The sequence below is a fragment of the Pyxicephalus adspersus genome, chromosome 3, assembly GCF_032062135.1.
Source record: "Pyxicephalus adspersus chromosome 3, UCB_Pads_2.0, whole genome shotgun sequence".
In the NCBI taxonomy this organism is placed as follows: Eukaryota; Metazoa; Chordata; class Amphibia; order Anura; family Pyxicephalidae; genus Pyxicephalus; species Pyxicephalus adspersus.
The window spans coordinates 143,004,704-143,031,037 of record NC_092860.1 but is presented as its reverse complement, the minus strand read 5'-3'; the positions used below and the strand labels follow the sequence as shown (position 1 = coordinate 143,031,037).

Below are 26,334 nucleotides of genomic sequence, written 5' to 3'. Positions count from 1 at the left end.
GAATCAGGGCAGCTCTAGAAAAGTTTTGGAGCCGTGTGGGTGATGAGGTTATGAGTGAGGAAGTCATTAGTACGTCATTGGAGGAGTGAAGAGAGCGGCTAGGGGAGAACTGTGGAGGGATTTGAAGGCAAAGCACAGGAGCCTGAATTTGATTCTAAGGTGGAATGGAAGCCAGTGTAGAGATCTGCAAAGAGATGCAGCGGAAGAGGAGCGGTGGGAAGGATGGATGAGTCTGGCTGTAGCATTCATAATAGATTGTAGAGGAGAGAGTCGGGTTAGTGGAATACCGGAGAGGAGAAGGTTACAGTAGTCCAGACGAGAGATGATAAGAGCATGTACAAGGAGTTTGGTGGTCTCAGGGGACAGGTAGGGGCAAAATTTGGAGATGTTGCGTTCGTGAAAGTGACAGGACCTGGAAATGTTCTGAATATGGGGGGTAAATGAGAGGGCCGAGTCAAAGGTGACACCAAGACAACGTGCCTGAGGGGAGGGCCGAATAACAGTGTTGTTAACAGTTAGATATATGTCAGGGGGAGATTTGGAATTTGAGGGGGGGATGATGATGAGTTCTGTTTTATCCAGGTTGAGTTTCAGGAATCGGTCAGACATCCATGATGAGATGGCTGACAAGCAGCATGAGACCTTATCCAGGACTGAGGGAGACGGGTCAGGGGTGGACAGATAAATTTGGGTGTCATCAGCATACAGATGGTACTGTATGCCAAAGGAGGATATGAGACTACCAAGAGAGGAGGTATACAGAGAAAAGAGAACCGGTCCAAGGACTGACCCTTGGGGAACACCAACAGGGAGGTGAGTGGGTGAGGAGGAGTTACCATTGAAAGAAATCTGAAAGGAGCGGTCAGACAGATAGGAAGCAAACCAAGAGAGAGCAGTGTCACAGATACCAATGGAGTGCATGATTTGTATTAGAAGGGGGTGATAACAGTGTGAAAAGCAGAGGAAAGATCAAGGAGAAGGAGCAGGGAAAAGTTGCCTTGAGACTTAGCTCTGACTAGGTCACTATCCACTTTAGTAAGGGCTGTTTCGATGGAATGGGCAGCTCGGAAGCCATATTGAACTAGAGTTGTCACCATAACAGGATGTTAAAGCTGCAACCCTAAAATGTCAGAATTTCACCCCCCCCAACGGGGACATAGACAGAGGTGTCACGGATATGCTCAGGGCGTTGCGTTTTCTTAAACCATAATTTGCTCATCCACGCCAAAGTCCTGCGCCTTACTAAAACAATCAGGTGGGGTTTATCAGGCGCTCCTCAGGTTTGTCCGGTGCAGAACCACTTCTATTCACTTGAATTGGGACACATCCCATACGTAAAAGGAAGCTGTTGCTAAGCAACATAAAGCGCTCTGCAGGACAGCAGACGACCCATGATCTTTTGCGGCATCCGGTAAGAAAACAACAAAATGTCATTGCCGCCATGTTAATGCACCCATGGGCATATTGGTAGAAATCTAAAGCGGAGGATAAACTCAGCCCAAACAAAATATAATTTGGTATATGGTACAGAATTTTCTGTGGTCCCCTTCAGACCAGGGTGGGCAGCTAAGTAGAAGGTCAGATAAAGTAATGGCTGGAAGGGAAGAGATAAAACCAATGTCCTCACTCACAACCTCCATCATCATGTAACCACGTGACCATCCAGTAAAAGTTGTCTGACCTCGCCGCGGTGGGTGTGACCCTGAGAAAGTTTCTCATTGGTAGCCCCGCTCACGCATTCCTCTATGCAAAACCCAATTGGTCCAAACTCTGGCCGGCGCACTGCGATTGGTCTATACCCCTTCTCTCTCTTTCTGGTGCCCGGTTGCCTGGGCAGTCTCCGCCCACTGAACGGATCCGCTATGGAGTGATGAAGAGTCGGTGATTGTGTTACAGCACCTGCTGGAGATTGCAATAATATGAGGATGTGTACCGGAGACTTCGATAATCATGCTGTACTCTGTCCCTCCTACACAATCTTTGCTGTGACCCCAAATATGGATGTATGTGTACCGGTCCGGTATATGTGGGCGCTATAACAAATAATTTTGTAGGCTGGTGTATGCATCAATGCTGCAACCTCATTCTAGGATGGTATGCTGAGCCTCCCTTCCCAATATATATTTATATACCCCCCTGGAGTGGAGTGACACCCCCACCCATCCATGCCCATTATAGACCCAATGCCAGTGTAATGTTTCTCCTTCCTGCAGCAATGTCCTAGCTGCCCTCCCTTCCAGATATCTGTCCCCACACCCTCTTCTTGTACAAAACCCCACCCCCTCCCCTCTTGTAAACTCACAGGAAACATGTTACAGTTCTCAGAACAATGATACCACCACTGGATGCATGAGATCTGCATTTTCTGATTTACATTGGGAATCCTCGGATTATTTCACTATTTTTTCCCAATATTCTGGATGAAGATTTGCTTGGAATAATCTCCTATATTGTGGAAGTCTGGGTAAGATATTTATCTGTAGTCTATGTTGCTCCAAGTGTTGGTGATATTGAGCAAGCTGCATGCTGAGATCCTAACTCTCCTTCCCTAATGGCAATCATTAGTCCCATTGTCAGTCCTGTATATTTTTTCTGCATATCATGCTTTCTATTCTTTGGAACCTTAATACAGCTTTAAAAGGACATTCACATTCAGCTGATCTGCTTAGTTTGACCAGCAATGTAAAGTGCCAGTATTCCATTAACCATCCATGTCAGGGAGCAAATTGTTATCACAACCTACCGGTCACCCTAATACAATATGAGCTCTAGGGGTTCAGATAGAATGATTGTAGCAATTTCAAAGATCTGGGTATTATTTTAAAGCTTTTTGCAGGGGTAGAAACTTTGAAAGGAATTAGTTCAGGGGTAGATAGATTGAGGAAGACTTTTTCATACAGAAGGGTTAAGGGAGACCACTTCATATTATCAGGGTAAGGAAGAATAGTTTCTAGTGCCAGGAGGGCTGCTTCATACTTTCAGTGGCGCTAGGTTGAGAAAAACAAGTTTATAATGCCAGGGATACAAAGTTTGAAAAAGACTAGTTCAATTGCCAAGGGTAGCAAGGGAGAGGAAAACTACTTCATACTGCCAGGGGTAGAATATGAGGGGATCATTTCATACTGCCAGTGGTACAAATTGTGAGGAATTTGAGTTCATACTACCAGAGGTACAAAGGGGGAGAAAGACCTGTTCATACTGCCAGGGATAGAAAGATTGAGGATGATGGATTCATACTGCCATGGAAAAAAGGATTGGGGAAGATGGGTTTACCCTGCCAGGGGTAGAAGGGTCGAGGAAGATGGGTTTACCCTGCCAGGGGTAGAAGGGTTGAGGAAGATGAGTTTACCCTGCCAGGGGTAGAAGGATTGCGGAAGGTGGTTTCTTACCACCAGGGCTAGAAAGGGTGAGGAAGACCACTTCATGCTGCCAGGGGTAGAAGGGGTGAGGAAGTCTATTTCAAACTGCTAGGGGTACAAAGGGTAAGGAAGACCACTTATAGATTCCTCCCTTGGGTGTAGCTCTGTACAAAATATCAGTGAGTTCAGTTTGTGATCTAAGACAAAGCACATGATGGGATGACACGAGGGATGACTAAGTGCTTACCATCTATATTGGAATGAAAAACACATAAAACTGGATTTTTTTCTCAAGTTGTTTAAATGTTTCTATTTACAAAGTAGATTTAGACATTTAGACAATAAGTTACCACTGTTTTTACAAATAACTTTTGTTGGCTGTTGTCAGTTTAGCAATAACAATCCTTGTGTCCATGGTGTAATGTCAGCTATACCATAACTTTGTCATTGTTTTATATTAGTTTTTATGTTACAATCTGTAAACGCCTAAATGTAGGAACTGACATGTAACCTTCTGAGTATTGTAGTCAAATCCAACGCCCCATTTACACTAACACATTAAAAGGATGTGTGTTAATATAATCGTTTCTTTTAATAGTTGTACATTTGTGGTTTGCAGGAACTTAGCTTGCAGCATGCATTTATTTTACAGTGCTGCATATTATATTGCCACTAAAAGTGAATATTAATGGCGAAGCATGAAAATTCATATTTTTTAAAAAAAGCTTTGCATCTGACATTCACCGAAATCTTCCCTGGTGCAGAATCTTCCAGGTCTGTGTTTCAATGGCAGTAATAGATTTCCAACCGGGAAATGTTTCGGTGAATGTCAGGATCACTGCTTTATAAATAGACCACATAGGGATCATCTTAAGGTGTTTTCAAGAATGTGCAGCCCTCAGTACTACCTGGACGCCTGCTATGTGCTTACAATGGAGTGATGCTGACCAAGTAATGCTTAAAAATGTATGTAGAGAGATCAGCATATCAAATCATACCTTTAGTAACACACCATAACACTTTAAGTAACTGACACACTGATGTCTGGGAATGGGACCCCCCAAAAAACAAAATTTTTGGGCAAGTTTAGGACATACGGAGGTTTACCACATGGACAATTGCACTCCTATCCGCCCGTATTCAACCATATAGGAACAGTTTGGAACTATTTTGCACAAGTGTTCCTTGCAGGGTTTCTGCTGGTTTTCCAGCCTGTTGAGTTCAATGAAAACGTGTTCCAACCACAGTCTATTGCAAATGAACACTGTTACATTGCAGTTGCAAGAGGAGTGGAGATGGCCTACACCACAACTGCACCACAATTACACTCGGCAGCATAACAAAATTATTGTTAAATGCTGTGGTTGCCTCTAAAAACTGCTTGCAGGTGCATATACAATACGTGCACGTGGGATCAGCTAACTACATGGTTTTAAATCTCACATCCTAAAGAAGCCTTTTTGTTTTTTTTTAATAGTCATGTAAGTGCTCAGGCTTTGTTTTTCCATAATGCAGCAGTTTTTGAATGTATATTCTAAAAAGTGGCTAAAAATACCTTTATGCCAACATGCCCGTGTTATTGGTGGGGGAAGTAACACACAATAGGTGGGAAGTAGTGACGGTTTGAAGAGACAGAAGACGGGTAGGTAAGTTTGAATAGATGGGGTTTGAGTGCTACTTTTTTAGGAGCAGAAAGCAGGAGCAAGCCGGATAGGATGTGGAAGCTATTTTGCAATAGCGTGAGTTTATGTGTGCTTTTTTTTTCTTTTCCTTTCTCTTGTTCTCCTTTTCGTGCAGCTGTGTTTAGGTCATGTAATATAAAACCCATGAAGCTACCGTGGAGTAGTAGGTAAGGAATATGTTAAAGGGTTATGGATACCTTGAAACCTAATAGCTTTTAATTATTCAGTTTCTACTAAGTCAAGCTGAAAGGGAGTTTTTGTTGATGCATATCTGTCTGTAAATTTGGGAATTTTATTTTGCTCGTAATAACTGTTGTGTTTGTTACTTATGCATTTTTAAAATGGTAGCCTTTAACAGAAGAGTAATAATACTATTGGTCCTCTTACGGAACCAAAACAGAATTTTTTGCCAGCATGCACAGCTGCATCATCAGCTTGAATTTTCAGCATCTAAGATGTAACTTTGCACCCCTGTTGTGGTCCCACCGGCCGGCTACAACAGCACTGCAAGGACACAAGCATTGTGGTGATCAGCAGGGAAATGTTTCATCTTGACACGCTTAGTGTCAATTTCAATTGATGAAGATCCAAAGTCTAGATTTAGCTCCATTTCTTCAATTCAGCTATCAAATGTCAGTGCCTTCATTGCAATCAAGCACATTTAGGCTCCGTACATACATACACACATCAGGCAATTCTCATCGGAGAGGAATAAATATGCTCGTCTCGAGAGAAAATCTGTAATTGCCATGGTGGATTGATGAATGACTAATCAGAAATGATGGCTGTGCAATTCTTTTTTAAACATTCTTTATTTAAAATTTTAAACAGGGTACAATAAAAACAGGGGAGGGGATACAGGATATCACAATATTGGAATCACACCAAATAACCAGGCACATACTAACATGACAACCATAAAAATATTCCAATCCTATTAGTGTACACTTGGTGCAGCAATACCATAAGACAATTTATAAAAGTGCAAGTATTAATAAAAAGAAAAAAAAACTGTAATTAAATAATTCAACAAAAGGGTATGTGGAGGGCTCGAGGTTGGGGCACGAGGGAAAAGGGACGGGGGGAAGAGTGGACGGAAAAGTGCACCAAGTAGGGGGGATCACTCCCAAAGGGAAAAATGTGGGTATGAAAACCATACGTAGATTTCAATTAGAGGAGGCAAGGTCTCGGTATTCGGTAGTAAGCATAAATTGTGACCAGTAGTACCAAGTGTGAGCCACCTTCCTGCCAGTGCCTCTCACAGTGGAGGTAAGATCCTCCAGATGGCTGAGCAATTCTATGGAGGAGTGGGGTGCAGCTTGCTCGTCCTCCTCCTTCTCTCTCCATAGAACAGAATTGCATTGTTTGTACAGCAATTCAATTCATTCATTTATTCATCCATCTTTCCCTGAAAACAACCACAAAATCCCTTCCAGAGACAATGATCCGACCTCTGTATGGGGCTTTAGGCAGAATTTGAGTCACTGACCAGATAAACTTCAAAGTTACCAAAGGCTTTTTCCTTTTCTTTGCTGGAACAAAGAAAAGGAAAGTGTAGGAAACCTGGCTGGGAATGTGTAATTAAATGAAAAAGTAACAATTTAACACAGGATGTGTATTCCTCACAGTGCATAGCCTGCAGCATCTGGTATTCCCAGGGGGTCCCCTATTCAGGTAGTAACCATTCCTATCTCTGCACACATTTCCAGATCCTGTGAGACCTAGTTTATATACAGTTCAGCATGGCAGTGGCTTTTAGCTTTTTGAATATGTTAAAGGGAACTGGAGGAAACCCATGCAAACATTGGCTTCTTGCACATTGAAACATGAAACCGGGGAGCTGCAGGGCAAGAGTGCTAATCCCTTAACCCCCTATAGTTGTAAAGAGTACTGTTTGTAGGTATAAGAATATCTCTTCAATGGAAATCCTCTCATGCATTGTCATTAACCACATTTTGTGGTTCCAGTTTATGAAAGAAGGTTGGGAATTCTGTGGCCTTGTCTTGATGGGCAATAAAGAAGCAGCTTTGCATGAGAACATTGCTTGATTTCCTTATGTTATAATACAAGCACTGTGCATTTAAAAGGAGCCACACTGCTGGCCTTTCCATTCTTATTTCTGCTGTGTTGGTATGACTAAGCTATACTATTCCCTATGTACTAGCTATGTTTAAAATTTTTATGATTTTTGATTCTTTACCCCTTTTTTAAAAAAAGTTTTCATTTCAGCCCCTAAAAATAGACAAAAGTTCTGTCAACCTTCCCACCCACTCTTGCCAATAAAATGTAAGTTTGGGTAGCATTTAGGTTTTAAAACGACAATATTTCTTTAGAAAATACATGTAATAAACAATTCCAGAAATCTTTAATCACCTAATCTCTTGGGCAGGTGAATATTCTACACTTTGTTGCTTTGAAGAGATCACAGCCTTAATTAGTTCATTACGCTTTACAGTATTGGTATTTGCAAGCAGTTTCACCACCTAAACCACTTGCAAAAGAAGTTTAACCTTGAACCTTGAGTTGCTTCTTTCTATTATTATTAGTTATCTATTTTTTCCATGGGGTTGGAGGTGGCAACATTGCTGCGCCTTTTTTTTTTAAACACTACATGCTACCCCTGCTGATTTCCTAGGTTTCAATTGGAACCACTTGCCACCCAATATGCAAGGGGTTTTTAAGTGATTTCAATTCAAGAAAAAAAAATTATATATATAGTGAGTGTTTGCAAATCAAATGCACAACCCATACCCAGATGGATTCCCAGACATCTACCATTCCTGGAACCGTAAAAGCTGCAGTCTGAACTTTCCAGTGTTGCATACCTAATTTCTTGTTGTGCATTGTGGCTCCCAGTGTCAGCCTATTTGCCTCTACAAGCCCAAAAAATACAATTTTACCCTGTTACAGCTGGTATATGCATTGCATAAATTATTTAAATTTTGCTAGAAAATACTTCAGAAAGTGTCGGTGCCCTAGCACATCCACCCTAAATCAAGCACATCATTCCCCCTCATCTTCTAGTATCTAATTACTGTCCATGCTGGCTCGGCTCCTCTGCCCCTCCATACAAAACCGTTTATGTAGCTGGCAGAGGAGGAATAAAGTAGAAAATTATTGAATGACTGATCTGAGTTGGGACCGCCGAAAAAGATAGCGGCAGCAGTCTTTTGGATGTCCACATGCAAGGCTTTTAAAGGTAACAAACTTGTATTAAATAGTTAAATGCACTGGAAAACTTTTGGGAAGATAGTCAGGGTCTCTTTGAATGTCAGGGAACATAAATGCATCTATATGCAAAGTAAGTTGTTTCTCTTTTGCATTCGGTTAATATGGACTATTTGCATATAGCAATTACAGATACCAATATAAGTGTTGAGTAGTCAGCAGTTTCTTTTTCTCATCATGACCGTGTCCATTGTCAGCAATACCATTTTTTATTTATTTATTTTTCTACAATAAGTTCAAACAGACGTAAAACATAAGCATATAAAGCCCTTTTTTTTTGTTGTTTTTTTGTTTTTTTGCTCATTGGCCGACAGCTGGTGTAGCAGAGTCTCCTGTGCAAATTTGGAATGCTGGGAATTCCTTAAGTGACATGGACCCCCCAAGGGTGTGTTTTGGTTGTAATGTCTTATTGGCTTCTTTACTTGTAAGGAGAGAACATTAGTGTCTCAAAAATAATCAACGTTTGGGATCTTAAAGCTGAACTCCAATCTTCTCCTTAGCTTTGCACAGTTGCATAGGCTCCTCTTCTGTACAGAAAGTCCATACAACGTGTTCATTAGAAGGTGCCACAGATCAGAGAGATCTTTTGTGAGGAGGTCATCAACATCAGCTAGCCCTTTCACCCCTCAACCCCACTAACCCTAGCCCAATTATTTTATTTACTGGATGTCAATTCTTTAAATTTTGGAAGATTAACATCACATGTTAGATTTTACTTGAAGCTCTGGTCTGCTTGCATTTTATAAAGATGTTCTTAGTCTTTTCTTGGTATGTTGTAAATGAGGAGTGTCCTAGATCCAGCCTTTAACAGGGCATGATGTATGGAGCGGTCTTGATCACGTTGGCTTTTCATCATCAACGTTCACACGCCACCAGGAGATGATCTATGGGGGATCCTGTCACATGTCTGAACTGAAAACATCAAGGAAGGAAAAGTTTGTACCTGATGGGCCTGGATAATGTGAGGAAGTTCTGAAGTTTATTGGTTGTTGTATGTCTTGGTGACCAAAACAATTAGAGGTTACGATGCTTCAAATTTTTCCGTTAAAATGTCCTAGCACATTATGGCGCAACATGAAAGCGAGGAAGGGCAAAACTACATAGCTTTAGCTTGGTGTGCTTCTACGGGATTAGCAAGCGGGGAATCAAGTTTCACAATCACCATGGTTGCTAGTAGCAGTTAGCTACTATTTGTAGACTTGTGTGACATATGAACACTTGTATGACCTGAACACACACTGACGTGCACCTAAAAAAACACTTATAGGTTTACAGAACAAATGAATAGGGAAGTTTTATGTAGGAAGGAATCTATATACTGGTGTAGCAATGTTCCACCTAATTAGAGTACTTGTTTACAAGATGTTTGCCTCAAGTAGCCCCAAGCCACAGACTCGGAAAGAATAAAGCCAAATGATTCAGTACACACTGTGCTTGTACAGTTTAGTAGTGTTGCACTCAAAGATTGTTTATGAATATGTAAATAGATATGTATATGTATATAGAGGTGTGTGTATATGTATGTATATTATTATTATTATTATTAAACAGGATTTATATAGCGCCAACATATTACGCAGCGCTGTACATTAAATAGGGATTGCAAATGACAGACGGCAGATTTTCGCCCGATATTTGGCCGATGCCGATTATCAGGCGATAAAAATCTGCCGTGTGTACGTAGCTTAAGTAGCATGAAACAATACAGGAATACAGTACAGGAATGTTGTGTTTAAACATGAAACCTGTGTTATCTTGATCTGGCCATAGGGCCCTCTTAGGGGGTCTCCAAGTGTAGGACTTCACAGAAGTAACAAACAACTGCCAGGAGACAAGACCTAGAAGTGGTGGACCAATATCTGATCACCACTTCTTTATAAGTAGGCTCCATTGTGTTGCCATTTAGCATCTATTAGAACTTAAAGACTAAAAGTCCTTCCTAAGAGCATTGAGCTATTTCCATCATCGGCTGTTATCATTGGCAACCAGAAAACACCCCAATTTGTGTCTTCCTAATGCTAAAGGCTTGACTTTCCTAACTTTGGTTCCAGGTCCAATTGGTTACTAAGGTGCATTCTTTGCATAAGGAATGGCAGATCAGAAGGACAAAAACCAGGAAAGCCAAGGCTTTGACACTTTTTTTTTTTTTTTTTTTTTGTTTTCTTTATCACCAGGTTTAGAGAAGACAGTAACAATCTTAACAATCAGTAATCTTTTGCAATTGTTGGCGGATATGACAACAAGTTCAGTTTTTTTTTTTTTTTTTTTGTATTTTTATCTGGTGTTCCGGTAACACCTTTAACTCTGCATAACTCAGCATTAGCACCCTAGCCTCGACACTTCCATCATCCATACAATATCTTAAGAAAACCTATTTCAACATACATACCGTATTTTCCGGCGTATAAGACGACTTTTTAACCCCGAAAAATCTGTGCCAAAGTCGGGGGTCGTCTTATACGCCGGGTACCAATACTTACCTGCAGCTTGTTTTACGTGCGGCGTCCCCGCGAGTCCTCCTTCACGTCCGGCGTCCTGTGCAGCTTGCGCAAGTCCTGTGCAGCAACGCGAGCCTGCACAGGAGGATGTGAGCCTGGATTGGCTCTCCAGCGGAGAGCCTGGATTGGCTCTTCACTGGAACACGCCCATTTATTAAAGGAACGTGCCCATTCATTACTTAGAACTAGTACTGTACTGTTCCTTCTGCCTCTCAGTTCTCGCACAATAGCGAGATCTGACAGGCAGAAGGAACAGTACAATACTGGGCGTATAACACGACCCCCAACTGATTGGTTAGAGTGGGGGTTCGTCTTATACGCCCAGTCGCCTTATACACTGGAAAATACGGTAGTTACATAGTTAGTCTGGTTGAAAAAAAGACATACGTCCATCAAGTTCAGCCACTAGGGAAATAAACATATCCCACATATAAAACCCTATGGATATAGTTGAGAGGAAGGCAAAAAAATCCCTGGTACAATTCGCTCCAACAGGGGAAAAAAATTCCTTCCTGATTCCCTTAGGCAATCGGATGTTCCCTGGATCCCTGAACAGTCTCTGTTATCTTTACTTTAAAGCTTTAATACCCAGTTATATTCTCTGCTTCTAGAAAAGCATCTAGCTTTTTCTTAAAGCAATCTGTACAACTTGAGCTACAGCTTAAACTACTTCCTGAGGGAGATGATTCCACATTTTCACAGACCTTACAGTTAGGAATCCCTTCCTTATCCGGAGCTTAAGCTTCTTTTTCTCCAGACTCTTGTCCTTTGTAATGAGCTTAAAGTGAATAATCCAGAATATAGGTTCTCTATGCGCACCATTTATAAAGGGTGAACATATCCCCCCTAAACATATTTCCTCAACTCTGGATGGAAATAAATGTTGTGATATTGCATAAGCTTATCGAAATGAAAGCATTGTGAATACATAACCTAATCAAAGCTAAAGGCAGTTCAAGGTCTGAAGTGCCCAGGAAGTATATAAGCAATAACTTGGATTACATTTTAGCACCATTATGGTTTTGAGAAAATTATTGTTTGTCATTATTGTCATCTTCCCATAAACAAGAGTCCCAGATGTTGGACCCCATTGAGGCAAATGGTTTCAAAGAATCAAATCACTTCTAGCTACCTCAGAGGTTTCATGTTATTCCCCTTTTGATTTGTGCATTGAACAATCCTTCAGAGCTTTTCCAGCATGTAGCTCTGTTGTTTTCTATAAAATCTAATTAGAAATCTTTTTCCATGACGTCAGCCTGTCTATGTACACCGCAGAATTGTGATGGGGCACCATGGTTTACTGCACTCCTGTGCACTGTATTATTAAAGAGACTGTTTTTGTACATATTTGCATATACTCCAATTTCCTTTTAGAAAACCTATCATGCTCTGTTTTTTTGTGTGTCATGGGTGCACCCTGTATCATATATTTAGCAAGTAATACACAATGTGTGTGTGTGTGTTTGTGTATATGTGTGTATGTGTATATATATATATATATATATATATATATGTGTGTATGTATGTATGTGTGTGTATATATATATATATATATGTATATGTATGTGTGTGTGTGTATATATATATATATATATATATAAAGCAGTGGTTGCCAAACTTTTTGGACCTACAGACCACTAAACTTAGGAGCCGTGTGTCACTCAAAGGGGAAGAAACTTTGCCCTTAATGACGTCATGATGCCAAAACCTGCCAACTCCCCCATTGCAGGTCTGAGCCTGTGATCTGTACGGGGGACATGGTCCGTGGCTCTGGCTAGTGCACCACCCCACTGGTTGGCAACTGCTAATATAAAGTATTGAAAGTTTTGGCACCTTTTACAACACTTGAAATTTAGCTCAGGTGCCTCCCAGTCCTCTTGATCACTGCGGAGATGTGATCGAACGAGTGGCACCCCTCTGCGCTTGTATTGTATTGTAGTCGTTCATGGATCCGCCAGGATCGGACCCATAAACAATGTCGGACAGCTGTATACACATCAGATTCCTGTCCGATACTAGCCCTGAAGTGATAATCAGACGAGAATCATCTGACGTGTGTACCTAGCCTAGGTTCCAGAAGGACAGCCATAACTGACGTCCTCCACCAATCTGGCCTTTATGGCAGAGTGGACAGACTGAACCTCTGCTCATAATTCTAAAAGCCCAGTATTTTGTTTTTCTGCACCAAAGAAACCGTATTGATTCCTTAAGCATGCTCACATCTTCCAAATATGTTTTTATGTTTGTGCACGGTTCTGCTTACGCCCATCATGAAACTAGAAGTACATGCTTGTGGTAACCCCTGGCAGCGTACTGGCTTCCTGTTCAGGTCTTCTAGAAGCTTTGTTATAATGTAAAATTCATGTACAGATTGTCATGTGGATTGGTATTCAGTCATTGCAGCAGTTTACATCTCACAGCGAATCATGCTGAAATTTTTTATGGAGCTGCTGATCAATATTATTGTTAATGGAAAAAGTTTCTCTGCAGTATTTAAAGCATATTTTAGCATATTTATAGATTTACAAATTAAAAGATAAAAGCCTTATCTGCATTGTGGTTGGCAAGAAGCTTAATCAGTCCTTTTCACCCTAATTTCAGAGAGATTAGAAGGTCAACAGCTGATTCCTTCTGCACAGTCATGTGGAGCCTTCATACTTTTATATCATCACATGATTTCCACAGGAATGTCAATATACGCCTATGGATGACCCAAATGTTTCTGATCTATGGCTACAGAATATATCTCTCTTCCAAAACCCTGGTCCAAAGTTTCTCTTTTCTGCTAGTGCAGAAGAAACAACTAGTGCTTGTTCAGCTGAGCCACAGTTCTTTGGGGAACCTTGATGCATTTTATATGTATAGATTCTTTGAAAATACATAGCTAGCTCTGTTGCTGTTGGTTATTTCCCCCCACCTTCTGTCTGCTACAAGTTTGTCAGCAAAGCAGAAAGTGAAGATAAATCTCTTTAACCTGACTGTGAAGCCCAACAGGACTTCCTTTCCTTCCACACTATACTAAACTAAGCAAAGGTTGGGTTTTAAAGAAAAATGAATATTGAATAATGAAATAAAAAGAACACACATTGATTTGATTGACAAGCTCAAATCTGTATTAGTCCCAGGTGAATCAATGTGAACAGTAACTAGGTACTTTGACAAACCTTTTGACTTGATGCCAATTCATGATATATGCCTAGATGTGGGGTGTTGGCAGGATCCACAGTTAGGTCTGCGCCCATTGCTACATACTGTGGATAGTGGAGCAGTTTTGATGTTTTCCCATTAGTTTTGGTTAGATTTACAAATAAAGTTCTACTTTATATTTTGCATGTTCAGGCAGGTCAATATTGCAGAAAGGAACAGGCAATTCCTCTTCTGCAATAATCTCTCTTACCTGCCTGAACACTTCAAGTTTTGGTGTCAAACCAGAGCCATGCATGCACAGCATCAGCTTTGGTTGCCAAGTAAACCTGGCAATCCCGAATTTCCTTGCATGTGTAGCACGGTGGCCCAGGTTAGTGCTCTGGCTAAGTCCCAGGTTCGAAGCTCGGCCAGGACAATATCTGCATGGAGTTTGCAGGTTCTCCCTGTGTTTGCGTAGGTTTCCTCCCACATTCCAAAAACATGCTGTTAGGTTATTTGGCTTCCCCCCAAAATTGACCTGACCATGGACTTGTAAAATATGATGGCCCTATATAAAAACTGTGCAATGATACCAAATGTGCTGGGATGAATGCAGGCAAGCAGGATTTACATCGTCCTGGCATGGCCGTTAAAAATGGCTAAAGATTGCAGGAGGAATAAGAGATAGAAGATGGCGGCACCCACTTACAGATAGGCAAGTTGTGTGGGTTCAATTCCACTTTAAGATCACAGAAAAAAAACCATATAGTTTATCAATAACACCTTTACCATCACATTGTATGGTGGAATAACTGCAGCCTAATGAGCGGTGCAGGAGTTGGCAATAGACATGATTCTGATTAAGAGTAATGAGAGTGTCATCTACTTCTTTCCTGCGATGGTACAGAAGATTACAGTGCCGCTCTGTTCTGATTCTTCAACTGGTCCAGTGCCATGCAGCCAGGATCCTCCTAATGAGCATTGGACAAAACAGTTCTGCAAAGGGCAGTCTCAGCATTTTTTTTTCACCTTTTATTTTACTAATGTAGTTTTGGCAGAAATGATAAGTCCTTGTTACAGCAGTGTCAGGCAGTGAGAAGCATCTAGAGACATCTGTAAAATATTGCTTAGTCTCTGTACAAAACATTTCCGGTCTTGGAGTGTGCAGGAACATTTTGAGTTATTATTATGATGTTTTAGAGTCCTTTACATATCTATGGGGTCTATATATAACTATTTCCCCCAAGATTCTCCTGTTAACAAAAATTTATGTATTTTTTTCGCTTTGGATTCAATTGGAAAATTTATGAATCATGAGTAAAAGTTGATTTACACATTTTCTAAATATATCCAAGGTGAACAGTGTGTACAGTTAGGGTATCTTGGGTGCAAACTTTTGATAAATGTCCCCCTGTATATAGTGTTAACACGCTGTAACGTGAACATTCATCTTTTACAAGGTCCCATCTTTTTTTCTGCCTTAGACATGACAGTCGTCATTTCATGTAAGACTTTATCTGCTGTGACTGTGCTATACATGCTCAGCACTTTTTCTAGTAGAGATGAGTGCTTATGTAAGGTTTTTTTGGAGCTTATTGCCTGTGTAGCTTATAATAAAGCAAAATAAACAATAGCAAGAATCTTTTGGTCACGTACAGTGCTTTTCTCTGTATTTGTGAGCAAATCTTAAAAAGGTGACATTGCTGAGCTAAACAGTATAAAAAAACTGTCAAATACAGATCTAACTTTAGCTGTCTCCTGGCTGTAACAGCATGTGACTTAAAAGATTATTATAGCACTGTCCTCTTTCTGCATTCAGGGAAGATATTGATCTATTTGCTGAATATAGCTGTATGGAAATCAATGGCTCTGAATCTTCTCTCTGTTATGGTGTCAGAATATTATCTTTCAGTCATAGATGGCCTGATATATTGGTGATCCACAGATAGGACATTGGGGAGATGCCAGGATTGATTGGGACATTGGGGAGATGCCAGAATAGATTGGGACATTGGGGAGATGCCAAGATGGATCGGGACATTGGGGAGATGCCAAGATGGATCGGGACATTGGGGAGATGCCAAGATGGATCGGGACATTGGGGAGATGCCAAGATGGATCGGGACATAAGATGGATCAGGACATTGGGGAGATGGCAAGATGGTTTGGGGCATCGGGGAGATGCCAAGATGGATCGGGGAAATGCCAAGATGGATCAGACCATCCCAAAATTACCTTCATAGAGGAGTCATTAGTGGCAGCTCCCGTATTCTGACTGGTTCCTTCTAAAATAGGTTTATTAGCACCTAAAAAAAATGTTTAAACTGCAGTTGCTATAAAGGTATCGAGGGGACATCCCTATCCCATCCATTTCATTGTGCCTGAGGAGAGGAGACTTGTCCGATTTAGAAGCTTCTGTAATTAGTAAAAATTTCCAGAATGGGCTGTTGAATTAAATAAGGGGAGCTAATGTCTCATTGTCTCCACTTAACTTCTTTTATGCAGGGATGTTGCAATGTGTTGAACTTTAAATAAATCTTACATTCATTATCATTCCCTTATGGGAAGTGCATTTTCCAGGAAGACCGAGCCAAATATGCTGCAAGCACTGACCAATATCTATGTGATAATGCGTCTTATCGACTCATGTTAGGTATTACATTAAATAGGTCTGTTTTGTGATTGGTTGGGTGGACCCATTGAGGGACTACTGATTTTCAAAAAAGTTGCTTGCATCTTTTGTAAACCTTATCTGTGAAAGGATTGCCCAAAAAACAAAAGACAAGTTTTGCTTGTGGTCTCCCTGCAAATTATATTTTTCACATTATGGACATACCATGTACACTTCCTGGCCAAAAAACATCACTAACATTTATAAATACAAAAACTTTTTAATCATCTTTGATGTTAGTTGAATATGTTATTTTTTTGTCTTATTTCCCAAAATTTTTTTTTGATTATAAAGTTGTTAATAAAATTGTATTGTATTGTATTGCACTGTACATTAAATAGGGGTTGCAAATGACAGACAGACACCGTGACACAGGAGGAGGAGAGGACCCTGCCCCGAAGAGCTTACAATCTAGGAGGTGGGGGAAGTAACACACAATAGGAGGGGAGATATGTAGTGGTGGGAAGTAGTAAGGGTTTTAAGAGACAGAATAAGACGGGTTTTAAATGCTCTTTTAAAGGAGCAGATAGTAGGAGCAAGCCGAATAGAGCGAGGAAGACCATTCCAGAAAGTCAGGGCAGCTCTAGAAAAATCTTGGAACCGTGTGTGAGAAGGTTATGAGTGAGGAAGTCATCAGTAGGTCATTTTTCTATCAGCTCAGGAAGGTAAGTTGGACAAGAACTGTGGAGGGATTTGAAGGCAAAGCCCAGGAGATGAATTGGATTCTCAGGTGAAATGGAAGCCAATGAAGAGAACTACAAAGAGAGGCAGCAGAACAGGAGCGGTGGGAAGGATGGATGAGTCTGGCTGCATCATTCCTAATAGATTGTAGAGGGGAGAGAGTCAGATTAGTAGAATACCAGCGAGAAGAAGGTCGGGATTCGGGTCTGGACTGTGTGGTGGCCAATCCATGTGTAAAAAATTATGTCTCATGCACCCTGAACCACTACTTCACAATTTGGGCACAGTAAATCCTGGCATTGTCATCTTGAAGTATGCCCTTTGCCATAAGGGAAAAACAAACTATTGATTGGGAAAAACCTGGCCATTCAATATATTCAGGTAGTCAGCTGACCTCATTTTTGGGCTCGTAACTTAAACTTAGATCTAACCAACTGAAGCACCCTGAATCATCTCCACAAGCGTAGGGAATTTTGCAGAGTATTTTTTTCTGCACTTTGCCAGGGTAGATGTTGCCATATTGGTAGAAACAAGGCTTTGCTTCCTCGTTGTCAGAGCTTCCCTCCTGATAAATGGTATATGAATGATCATGAAGCAGAAGGGCAGAGAAACCACAGATTCACTAAATGAATAAAGCAGAAACAAGAAGATTTTTGCTGAAGGCAGCACAGCCGATGATCTCATCTCAGATACAGCTATAAGGCTCATGGGGGTGGAATTCAAGGGGAAAGGTTAAACTTTTGTAATGCTGAGGCACATTACTTTTCAAGATACTGCATATAAGATATGACAATGTACTTTACACTGCAGAAGGATTTAAATATTTACAGGGTTTTTATTGCAGTCTGTGACCTTCCTTGTGGAGCTTCTTTGCTGTACGTCACCCCAGCTCATTTTTTTTTCTTTTTTGTGTTAGCACAAAGCACCTGTAATACTTTTTAGTTGCATACATCCTAATTGTAATCAGGTCCACAATTCTCTTGTGTCCAAATGATGGACCTAGCCTGAAATCCCTGCCATGTATCCCTATTCTGTGCCTGAATGCTTGCAACAGAAATGTCCCCTGTACAGATTAAACTTTGCTGCTCACTTGGCCTTTAAAATTTGGTATTGATCCTAAAGACTAATCTCTACAGGCTTCAGGAAAATGCGTATTTTTTTGCATTGGGGTGTGTTAATGCAACATTTTTAGTGCATTCTCCATGGACATGCTAGGTAGCTTCGTTTTACCTTTTGGCTCAGCATGCAGTGTTGAAATGAATGCATTTTCCAACCTGTGGGAGTTCCTTTCAGTTCTGAAGTTTCAAACACCCGTGTTTGCAGCATGACTAAAGCCAGTAGAAACTAACCCTAGGGGATCTTAGCTGCTCCAAGGGGTAAGGGCCACTGGAGAATAGGGGATATTTTGCACTGTTAATTCTCTTTGTTACCATTGAAGAAATGCGGGCAGTGGTGAGAAAAAAAATGTTTGATTATAGATCTTTGGCATGTGTTCTGTTTGTTTTGGCTGGCTGCTGAAACACAGCACAGTTACAAATTTCTGCCGCAGGCTGCTTTTTCCTGACCTTATCCCTTTTGTAAACACAGGCTCAGCAACGCTGCATATAAAGCTTCAAACAAACATTGGATTTCCTATACTCTATATGATAATTTGTGATCATCTCTGATGAATATCTAACGTTGGTACAGCACTTGCACAATATTGTTAGTGATCCACCTTGCTGGAGTTATGTATCTGCTTTGCAAAATTTTTCTTGAGAGCGAGGGAGACTTTGATAATTTACCCTGTCAATGACCATGGCTAAGGTAACTTACTACATAATGTTGTAAAGTTTCCCTGGTATTTTTTTTTTAATTATTGGTAACGATTATTTTGGGAACAAAAATACAATTGAGTTTTACTAGAACTAATACTAGTTCTTTCTAGTATTGCCCCCACAGATTTACCATGGTGATCAAGCATCCAGGTAAATTATACCCAACTTCATTCATCCCTGTTCTTTGGGGTCCATGGTGTCAAAGAGCCACCCTTTGGGGGTGCCTGTCATCAGGTGCCTCTGCCTCCATGGAGTGTGCTTACAAGGAACCATTGTATACTCCTTCATGTTGTTGGCAGTGCTGTTCTCTTTGGTATTGAGAACCTGCTCATTGCTTGCTGAAGATGAGAAAATATATTGTGACATGACAAACCATTTACCATTTATTTTCCTTTGATTTGCCAGGGGAGCAGGTGTAGGCTGGAAAGAGGACTGAATGGGGTGTTATTTACCAATATATAATTTTGTCCTTTTTCTTGGCTTTTTATTCTGTGTCCGTGTGACTGTACAGCCTCCATTGGGTATTACTTTCCCCCCAGCCGGGTGCAAATCTGCTTACTAGAATGAAATGGTCTTTCTCGTCCTTTTTGGCTTGCTCCTACTTCTTTTTGGCTTGCTCCTACTGCTCGTTTACTGCTCATTTAAAAGAGAATTCAAAACCCATCTTTTCAAACTTGCCTACCCATCTACTTCTGTTTCCTAAAACCTTCACTACTTCCCACCATTCCATACCCCATCTCCTATTGTGTGATACTTCCCCCACCTCTTAGATTGTAAGCTCTTCGGGGCAGGGTCCTCTTCTTCTCCTGTGTCACTGTCCGTATCTGTCTCATTTGAAATCCCTATTAATGTACAGCACTGCGTAAAATGTTGGTGCTATATAAATCCAGTTTATTATTAATAATAATAATAATAATAATGATAATAATAATTCTGACATCTCACAAGATGGTAAAACCTATTTCCCATCTGCGTGCGTTGCTGAAGTTTTGGCAGCAAGGCTTCAGCAGGGAGCTACCATTATTCAGCACAGAAGAGCTTGGCAAGAGTGTTGTCCTAGAAATTGACTATGGGTGACTATGGCATGGCGTGTGTTGGCACAGCATCCTATCTTTGAGAAGCAAAGGCAGTTTATTGCACCATGCACATTAAAGAATTAACGGATCTGGAAGAAGTAAAAGCACTTTAAATCAAACAATCTATAGCTGTAGGCATTGTGGTAGAGTTCATCTTTAAAGTATACACAGAGACAATGAAATGACAGCTGCTTTCCCCTTGTTTGCTATGAAATGCAGATTCTCAGAAGCCACTAAACTTCTAACTCAAAATGGCACTTCTGCCTAAGAACAGTAAATTCTGCTTAGGAATATGTAAATACTTTGCCCATAGTCTGGGAGAGCCTGCACTTTTGTGAACCACTGTTGCTTTTGAAATAATATTCTTATTCTAAGAAAAACAGGGCAGCCAATGTTGCTTTTCTTCTAAGAATGCTAGTTTCTTTTCTGGGATTGGGTTCTGCATTTTCTGATCTGCATAACCAAGACAGTCATGCAACAAATGCAATTTGGATCTCCAGAAAGGAGATTACTTTCGTTTCTTTTACTGCTTACAACAGTTTTACCAGACAGGAGAAAATGTTCAATAGGGACACGGGTAGATAAAAAGCTGACAAAGCTTTACCATTTCCATATGCCTTTCTGCCTGTATTGCAGAGTTCGCTTGGTTTTCTTTCTTTTAAAACCTCAGAAGGACAAGAAATACAGGGAAATCTCTCTAATGTAGCCCCAGTGGCAGTAAAAGACTGATGAAGGTTATAACTCCTCCATACTCTATCCAAACCAAAAGAAAAATCTTCAGGCTTTACATACACTTTTTAAAATGTCTTTGTCTTGAGACAAAGGTGATTTTCTCATCCACTGTTGGGACATAACAAGAAAAGTGAATAAAACCTCAAGAGACTAGGATTTTGGAAGAAAGATCTGAGTCACTTAAGGTGCGTACACACTTCCAATTTTTATCGTTCCAATCGAGCGACGAACGATCGATTGGGCAAAAAATCGTTCATAAAAAAGTAACCAACGACGCCGACGAACGAGGAAAGTCGCTGGAAACGAACGACCGGACCGGCGGATCGGATTGGACGACGATCGTTGAACATCGTTCGTGTGTACGGTCGTTCGTTGATCGTCCATGTTCAGAGCATGCGTGATGAACGAACGTCCGTTCACTTTCCTGTCGTGCACATAGTTCCTCTATCGCTTAAACGATCGTATCTATTGTGTGTACAATATCTACGAACGATCGTGTCGTTACCTCTATGTGCAGTATCGGTGCTATACGATTGTTCATATATATCGTGCAGGAACGTTCGTCGTTCGTTTTCCGACGATAATAATTGGAAGTGTGTACGTAGCTTAAGACGTAGAAGAATCCAGTGAGAAGCTCAGCCCGTCACTGAAATATTTTTTGGGTGTTTGGTGTTAACTGGGGGAAAGTTATCTTTAAGATTACTAGCCTGTGGCTAATTGTCTCATATTACAAATGATAGAGCCGCACACCAGTCCGGAAAATGAAACCTTTGTGATGATTTAAAACTGCATAGTTCCTTATTGGTTTTTAAGAATTTGCAAGCTTTAGTCCTGTGAGCTGGTAAGACGCTGTGCAGAGAAGTATCAATTTTTATTTTTTGCAGAAAACAAAATTGTTTGCAGTTTCAAGTATTTTGTTCCTCTCCAGACATTAGTCCGGAAGCAAGACTGAAATATATATATCTATTTATATATATATATATATATCCTTTATATTAAAGGAGTAGAGTCTCTTTACTTAAAATTAAGTGTGCAAAGTGAAAGTTCATATGCAAGGTTGCAAAGTTAACACAGCATATTAATTTTACATGATTGAATATTCTTCATTTTTTCCAAAAAGTAAAAATCTATGTGAGCATTCTCTACTTCTTGATTACTAACATATAGTTAGTTGTGTTGGCTGAACATGTAACACTTGGAAGTATGGGCTGAACATGTAATACTTGGAAGTATATCATATAAACTTTTGTCTTTGTATGTTCAGCATATTGGCAATAATGGTATCCGGTTCTGCACAAAGTTCATCAATCATAACAGACATCTTTGCAGCCTTTTAGAAACTGCTGACCATTTTGGTTTTTCACATACTACAGTGTCTGGGGTTTATGGAGAATGAAAACATTAGTAGCAGTGTGTGGATGAAAATATGTTTATAGTAAAGTGGTTAGGGAAGCATGCACAGACTTTCAGATGTCCACAACAAGTATGGACTTTGTAGAACGGTTGTGTACACCAAGATGTTCCTGACCACTGAACATAGGGAGGACTGACATGAGAGGACCAGATATTGTCCACTCCTATAAGGAAAATAGGGCTGAAGTGCAGGTACAAAACCACTTGTAGAGTAACAGGATGCTGTAAGAATTTGGCCTACAAAACATTAAGCCCAAAGGTTCAGATCATAAGATCAAATAGGATTTAAAGCTACACCACAGATTCCGTATGGTCACAGAGCCCATTGATGATGATGTTTACCAAAGTTTGCCATCGTAGCTTTTGTCAATCAACATTGCTGAATTGAAAACCAGGAGAAGGTGGTGTGACGATGAGGGAGAAGGCGTACACTACATCATTGCTAAAGGGACTTTGGGATGCAAGTTTGCCATAGCTGTCAAATATTCTAAATAAAATTGCACAAAACTGTACCTAGTCAGAAATATTTAATTCATCTTGAAGATGGGAGATACATGCATAGCGGACCAGTGAATAAATAAAGTTGTGGATCAATGGTCCTTTTTAAATCCAAGCCCGGAACATGATTGAAAATGTTACCACTCCATAACCCCATATTGAACGGCAGTAATTTACAGAATAATTAACACTGCTTCCCAAAATTCCCCTGTGCTGGGTCAGCTGATGAGGACCATTGATGTTTGCACTGTGGGATGTCACCCGCTGCAGGTAGTCTTTTTGATGCAATAACTTCCAGTATTTTTGCCTATCATTTGTTTTTTTGAACATCTTATTAAGGTGTGCAGCATGTATTTAAAAACTCAAAATTTGTATAGCAGGGTGTCTATACATACATTTTATTTATTTATTTTTATTCTTTCTCTGGGTACTTTGATAACATAGAACATGATGAAGCAAACATGTTATCTTAGTTATGCAGACTGTGTTTATTGCAATTTCCTGATTATGTAGTAACAGTAAATCCAACTCACCCTTTTGCCCTGGGCTTCGTCTTCTATCATCTAATCCCTTTCAGTATGACTACACATTATCCCAATTGGTGGTAGTTGTGTGTAGAGTAGACATATACCTTTGTGTTGAAATTTGCAGCAGCCTCCTGCCCCAATGTAGGTGAACGTATCCCCTCTTTGTGTGTTGTATGTTATGTAGAATTGCTCAGCAAAGAGAAACTCATGCCTGGTCTAACGCAATTCCCCTTCAACAGTATGAATCACTGAACCACGTCCAGTAGGGTGAAGATTTCCTAATAGACAGATTCACATATCTTCTCTTCCTGCATTATCACTTTTTGGACTAGCTGCGAAAGACCACAGGAAGAGAACAATATCGTAGCTGTTTGCTCAATGTATCCAAAAGGTTTGGGGAAATTTTGTAAGGGGGTTGAGTCTTCATTTGGATATTAGGACAGTATGTGATGGCAATTTATTATTTATCAGTTTGTCTGTCTATTCTAGCTGTCTGTTTATTCTGTATTGATCTATGCTATCTGTGGTATTATTTTCTATTATCTATATATAATGTGTGTGTGTGTAATATACATTATGATGTAACAGTACTATACATTAACATACTCTATAACATATAAATATAACGTTATTCATAACAATATAAAACATGATCATACTGGGAGTTTGTGTGGATAATAACATAGGCGCACAGCACCGACCTAATGATAAGCTCTGAAGACTTTTTCTATGGCAGCTGCTTATGCTTTGCTTCTAATTATAGGTTGTCTAATGACTTTCCAGAGGAGAGTGACTTTGTGTCTGATGGCGCTGTTTTCTTCTATCTCACAGGTTTGCTGTATGAAGACAGGCGATTGTGCATTCCCCTCTGTGCTCCGCTCTCTAGTCTGCAGGTGATGTGCATCAAAGGGCCAGAAGATGAGGCCCAATTGTAAATGTTGCTGCAGGGTGCTGTTCAGGTATGTGCATTGTTTATTTACTTGTTTGGTCCGTTTATTCTTGCAATTATTGAGAAATTGCAAGTCATAATGTAGCCTGACAGATGTCTAAAGCGGTATTTAATAAAATGGTGGCATGCGAGCAACACCAATCACCAATCAGCTGGTTTTCGCTTGCCCTGGGTTACTTAGTCCTGTTAGTGTGTTGTTATCAGTTCATAGTGAGCTGGCTAGTGAAAAGTTCAGGCAGAGTTTGGATATGTGTAAGGTATGTATGTGCTTTGAGGGTGTTGAGTATGGGGTAGCATGTTACCTGCTACTTTTATTTATTTATTTTAGCTCCTCACTTTAAAAATGCCATTCTTCTTCTTCTTATCCAGGCCACAGCTTACTTTTAACAGTTATGAGTGTTAGTAATTTAGTAAGTGTTATAAGTTGGTCATTATCTCTGTATACTAATCACTTTTCAAAACAGATGTCGCTTTTGCAAACTTGTGGGAGTAATGTCCCCATTATGGATGAGCTGATGAATAAACTCATACAGCTGAATTCCAAGACCAAAAAAAAAAAAAAAATGCAGCGGTGCTACCCAATGCTTGTTTAGGTCTAGGGGATTACTTGAAAGTATTTTACTTGCCTTCCACTGATTCCCAGCATCTTTGTGTTCCATCTCTTTTGCAACATTCTATAGCTGCGTACACACTTGCAATTTTTGTCGTTGGAAAGGATCTTTCACGATCCTTTCCAACGACAAGGGACTGCACGATGCATGAACGGTGCTGTACATACAGCACCGTTCTTGCTCTATGGAGAGGGGAGGGGGAGAGCGACGGAGCGGCACCCTGCTGCGCGCTCCCCCCTTCCCTTTCATTAGGATCGGCTGTTGTCCATCGTCCGTGGATCCGGCAGGTCGGTCGTCCGGACGATGGACGACACCGACTGTACACACGGCAGATTTTCGCCCGATAATTGGCCGATGCCGATTATCGGGTGATAAAAATCTGACGTGTGTACGTAGCTTTAGTGATATAATGTAGAAGATACAATGTAAAACCCTCTTCCATCTGACTCTTTGGCTGGGGTGGTGCATTGTAGGGGGTGGTGTCCATGCATGTGACCACAGTACAAAGCCACATATCATGAAGGATACGGAGGACCATCGGAAGGAAGAAGGGAACTTGCTCCAGATCTAAACAAGCATTTAAACATTGCCGTGTGGGGGTTCCCCTTTTGCAGGTGTATTTTTCCCTGGAGTTAGGATTGATCAGTCTGTACTCTTGGATACCATTTTTTTGTTTATTTTTTCCTCTCTGAAATAAGCAAGTTCTGCCTGATCTAATATATTTTCTGCTGACCCAGTAAACAAAATAAGACAGTATTTATAGAGAATCTGTACTTCTAGAAATATATGTAGGCTGCCATTGTTGATCATCTTCTGATTCTCTGACTTAAACAAAATATCAAGCCTATAAATATGCCGTAGGTGAAATTTGTAACACATCTTCTGTATTACTCTTGGGGGTATTGAAGATAAAGGTTAGTTTGGCTAAATTTTGAAAATTATAATCCAGGTGATTGAAGTTTTACTGCAACAAAAGGTGTATCTCTCAACAGATGCTTTGCTTCAGATGCAGAATGAGCTTCTGGTGCGTTTTTCCCACTAATAGACTTATGAATTAACAGACTTAACTGCAGACTTTAAGCTTTAATTCAGCGGACTGAACAAAAAGATTGCATAAAAATGTGAGGAACTAAAGCCTTTTTTTTTTACACAATCACTTTATTTCCGGGGTTCAAAAGTAATTGGACAATTGACTCAAAGGCTATTTCATGGGCTGGTGTGAGCAATTCCTTTGTTATGTCATTATCAATTAAACAGATAAAAGGCCTGGAGTTGATTTGGGGAGGGGGGAGTGCTTGTATGTGGAAGATTTTGCTGTGAACAGACAACATGCGGTCAAAGGAGCTCTCAATGCAGGTGAAACAAGCCATCCTTAAGAAAAAACCAATCCGAGAAATTGCTACAGTATTAGGAGTGGGAAAATCTAAAGTTTGGTACATCATGAGAAAGAAACAAAACACTGGTGA

The 26,334-nt window shown here is 40.4% G+C and overlaps 1 protein-coding gene across 1 annotated transcript in view; it reads left to right on the top strand.

The window, feature by feature from the left end:
* Nucleotides 1–1,873: 1,873 nt before the first annotated feature.
* Nucleotides 1,874–26,334, top strand: part of ST3GAL5 (ST3 beta-galactoside alpha-2,3-sialyltransferase 5) — a 57,267-nt gene continuing 32,806 nt past the window's right edge. Inside the window, exons 1-2 of the mRNA XM_072406592.1 lie at nucleotides 1,874–2,464; nucleotides 24,140–24,267. Of these exons, the coding sequence (XP_072262693.1) occupies nucleotides 24,227–24,267 (41 nt within the window). The 5' untranslated portion in view covers nucleotides 1,874–2,464; nucleotides 24,140–24,226. The remainder of the gene's footprint in view (nucleotides 2,465–24,139; nucleotides 24,268–26,334) is intronic.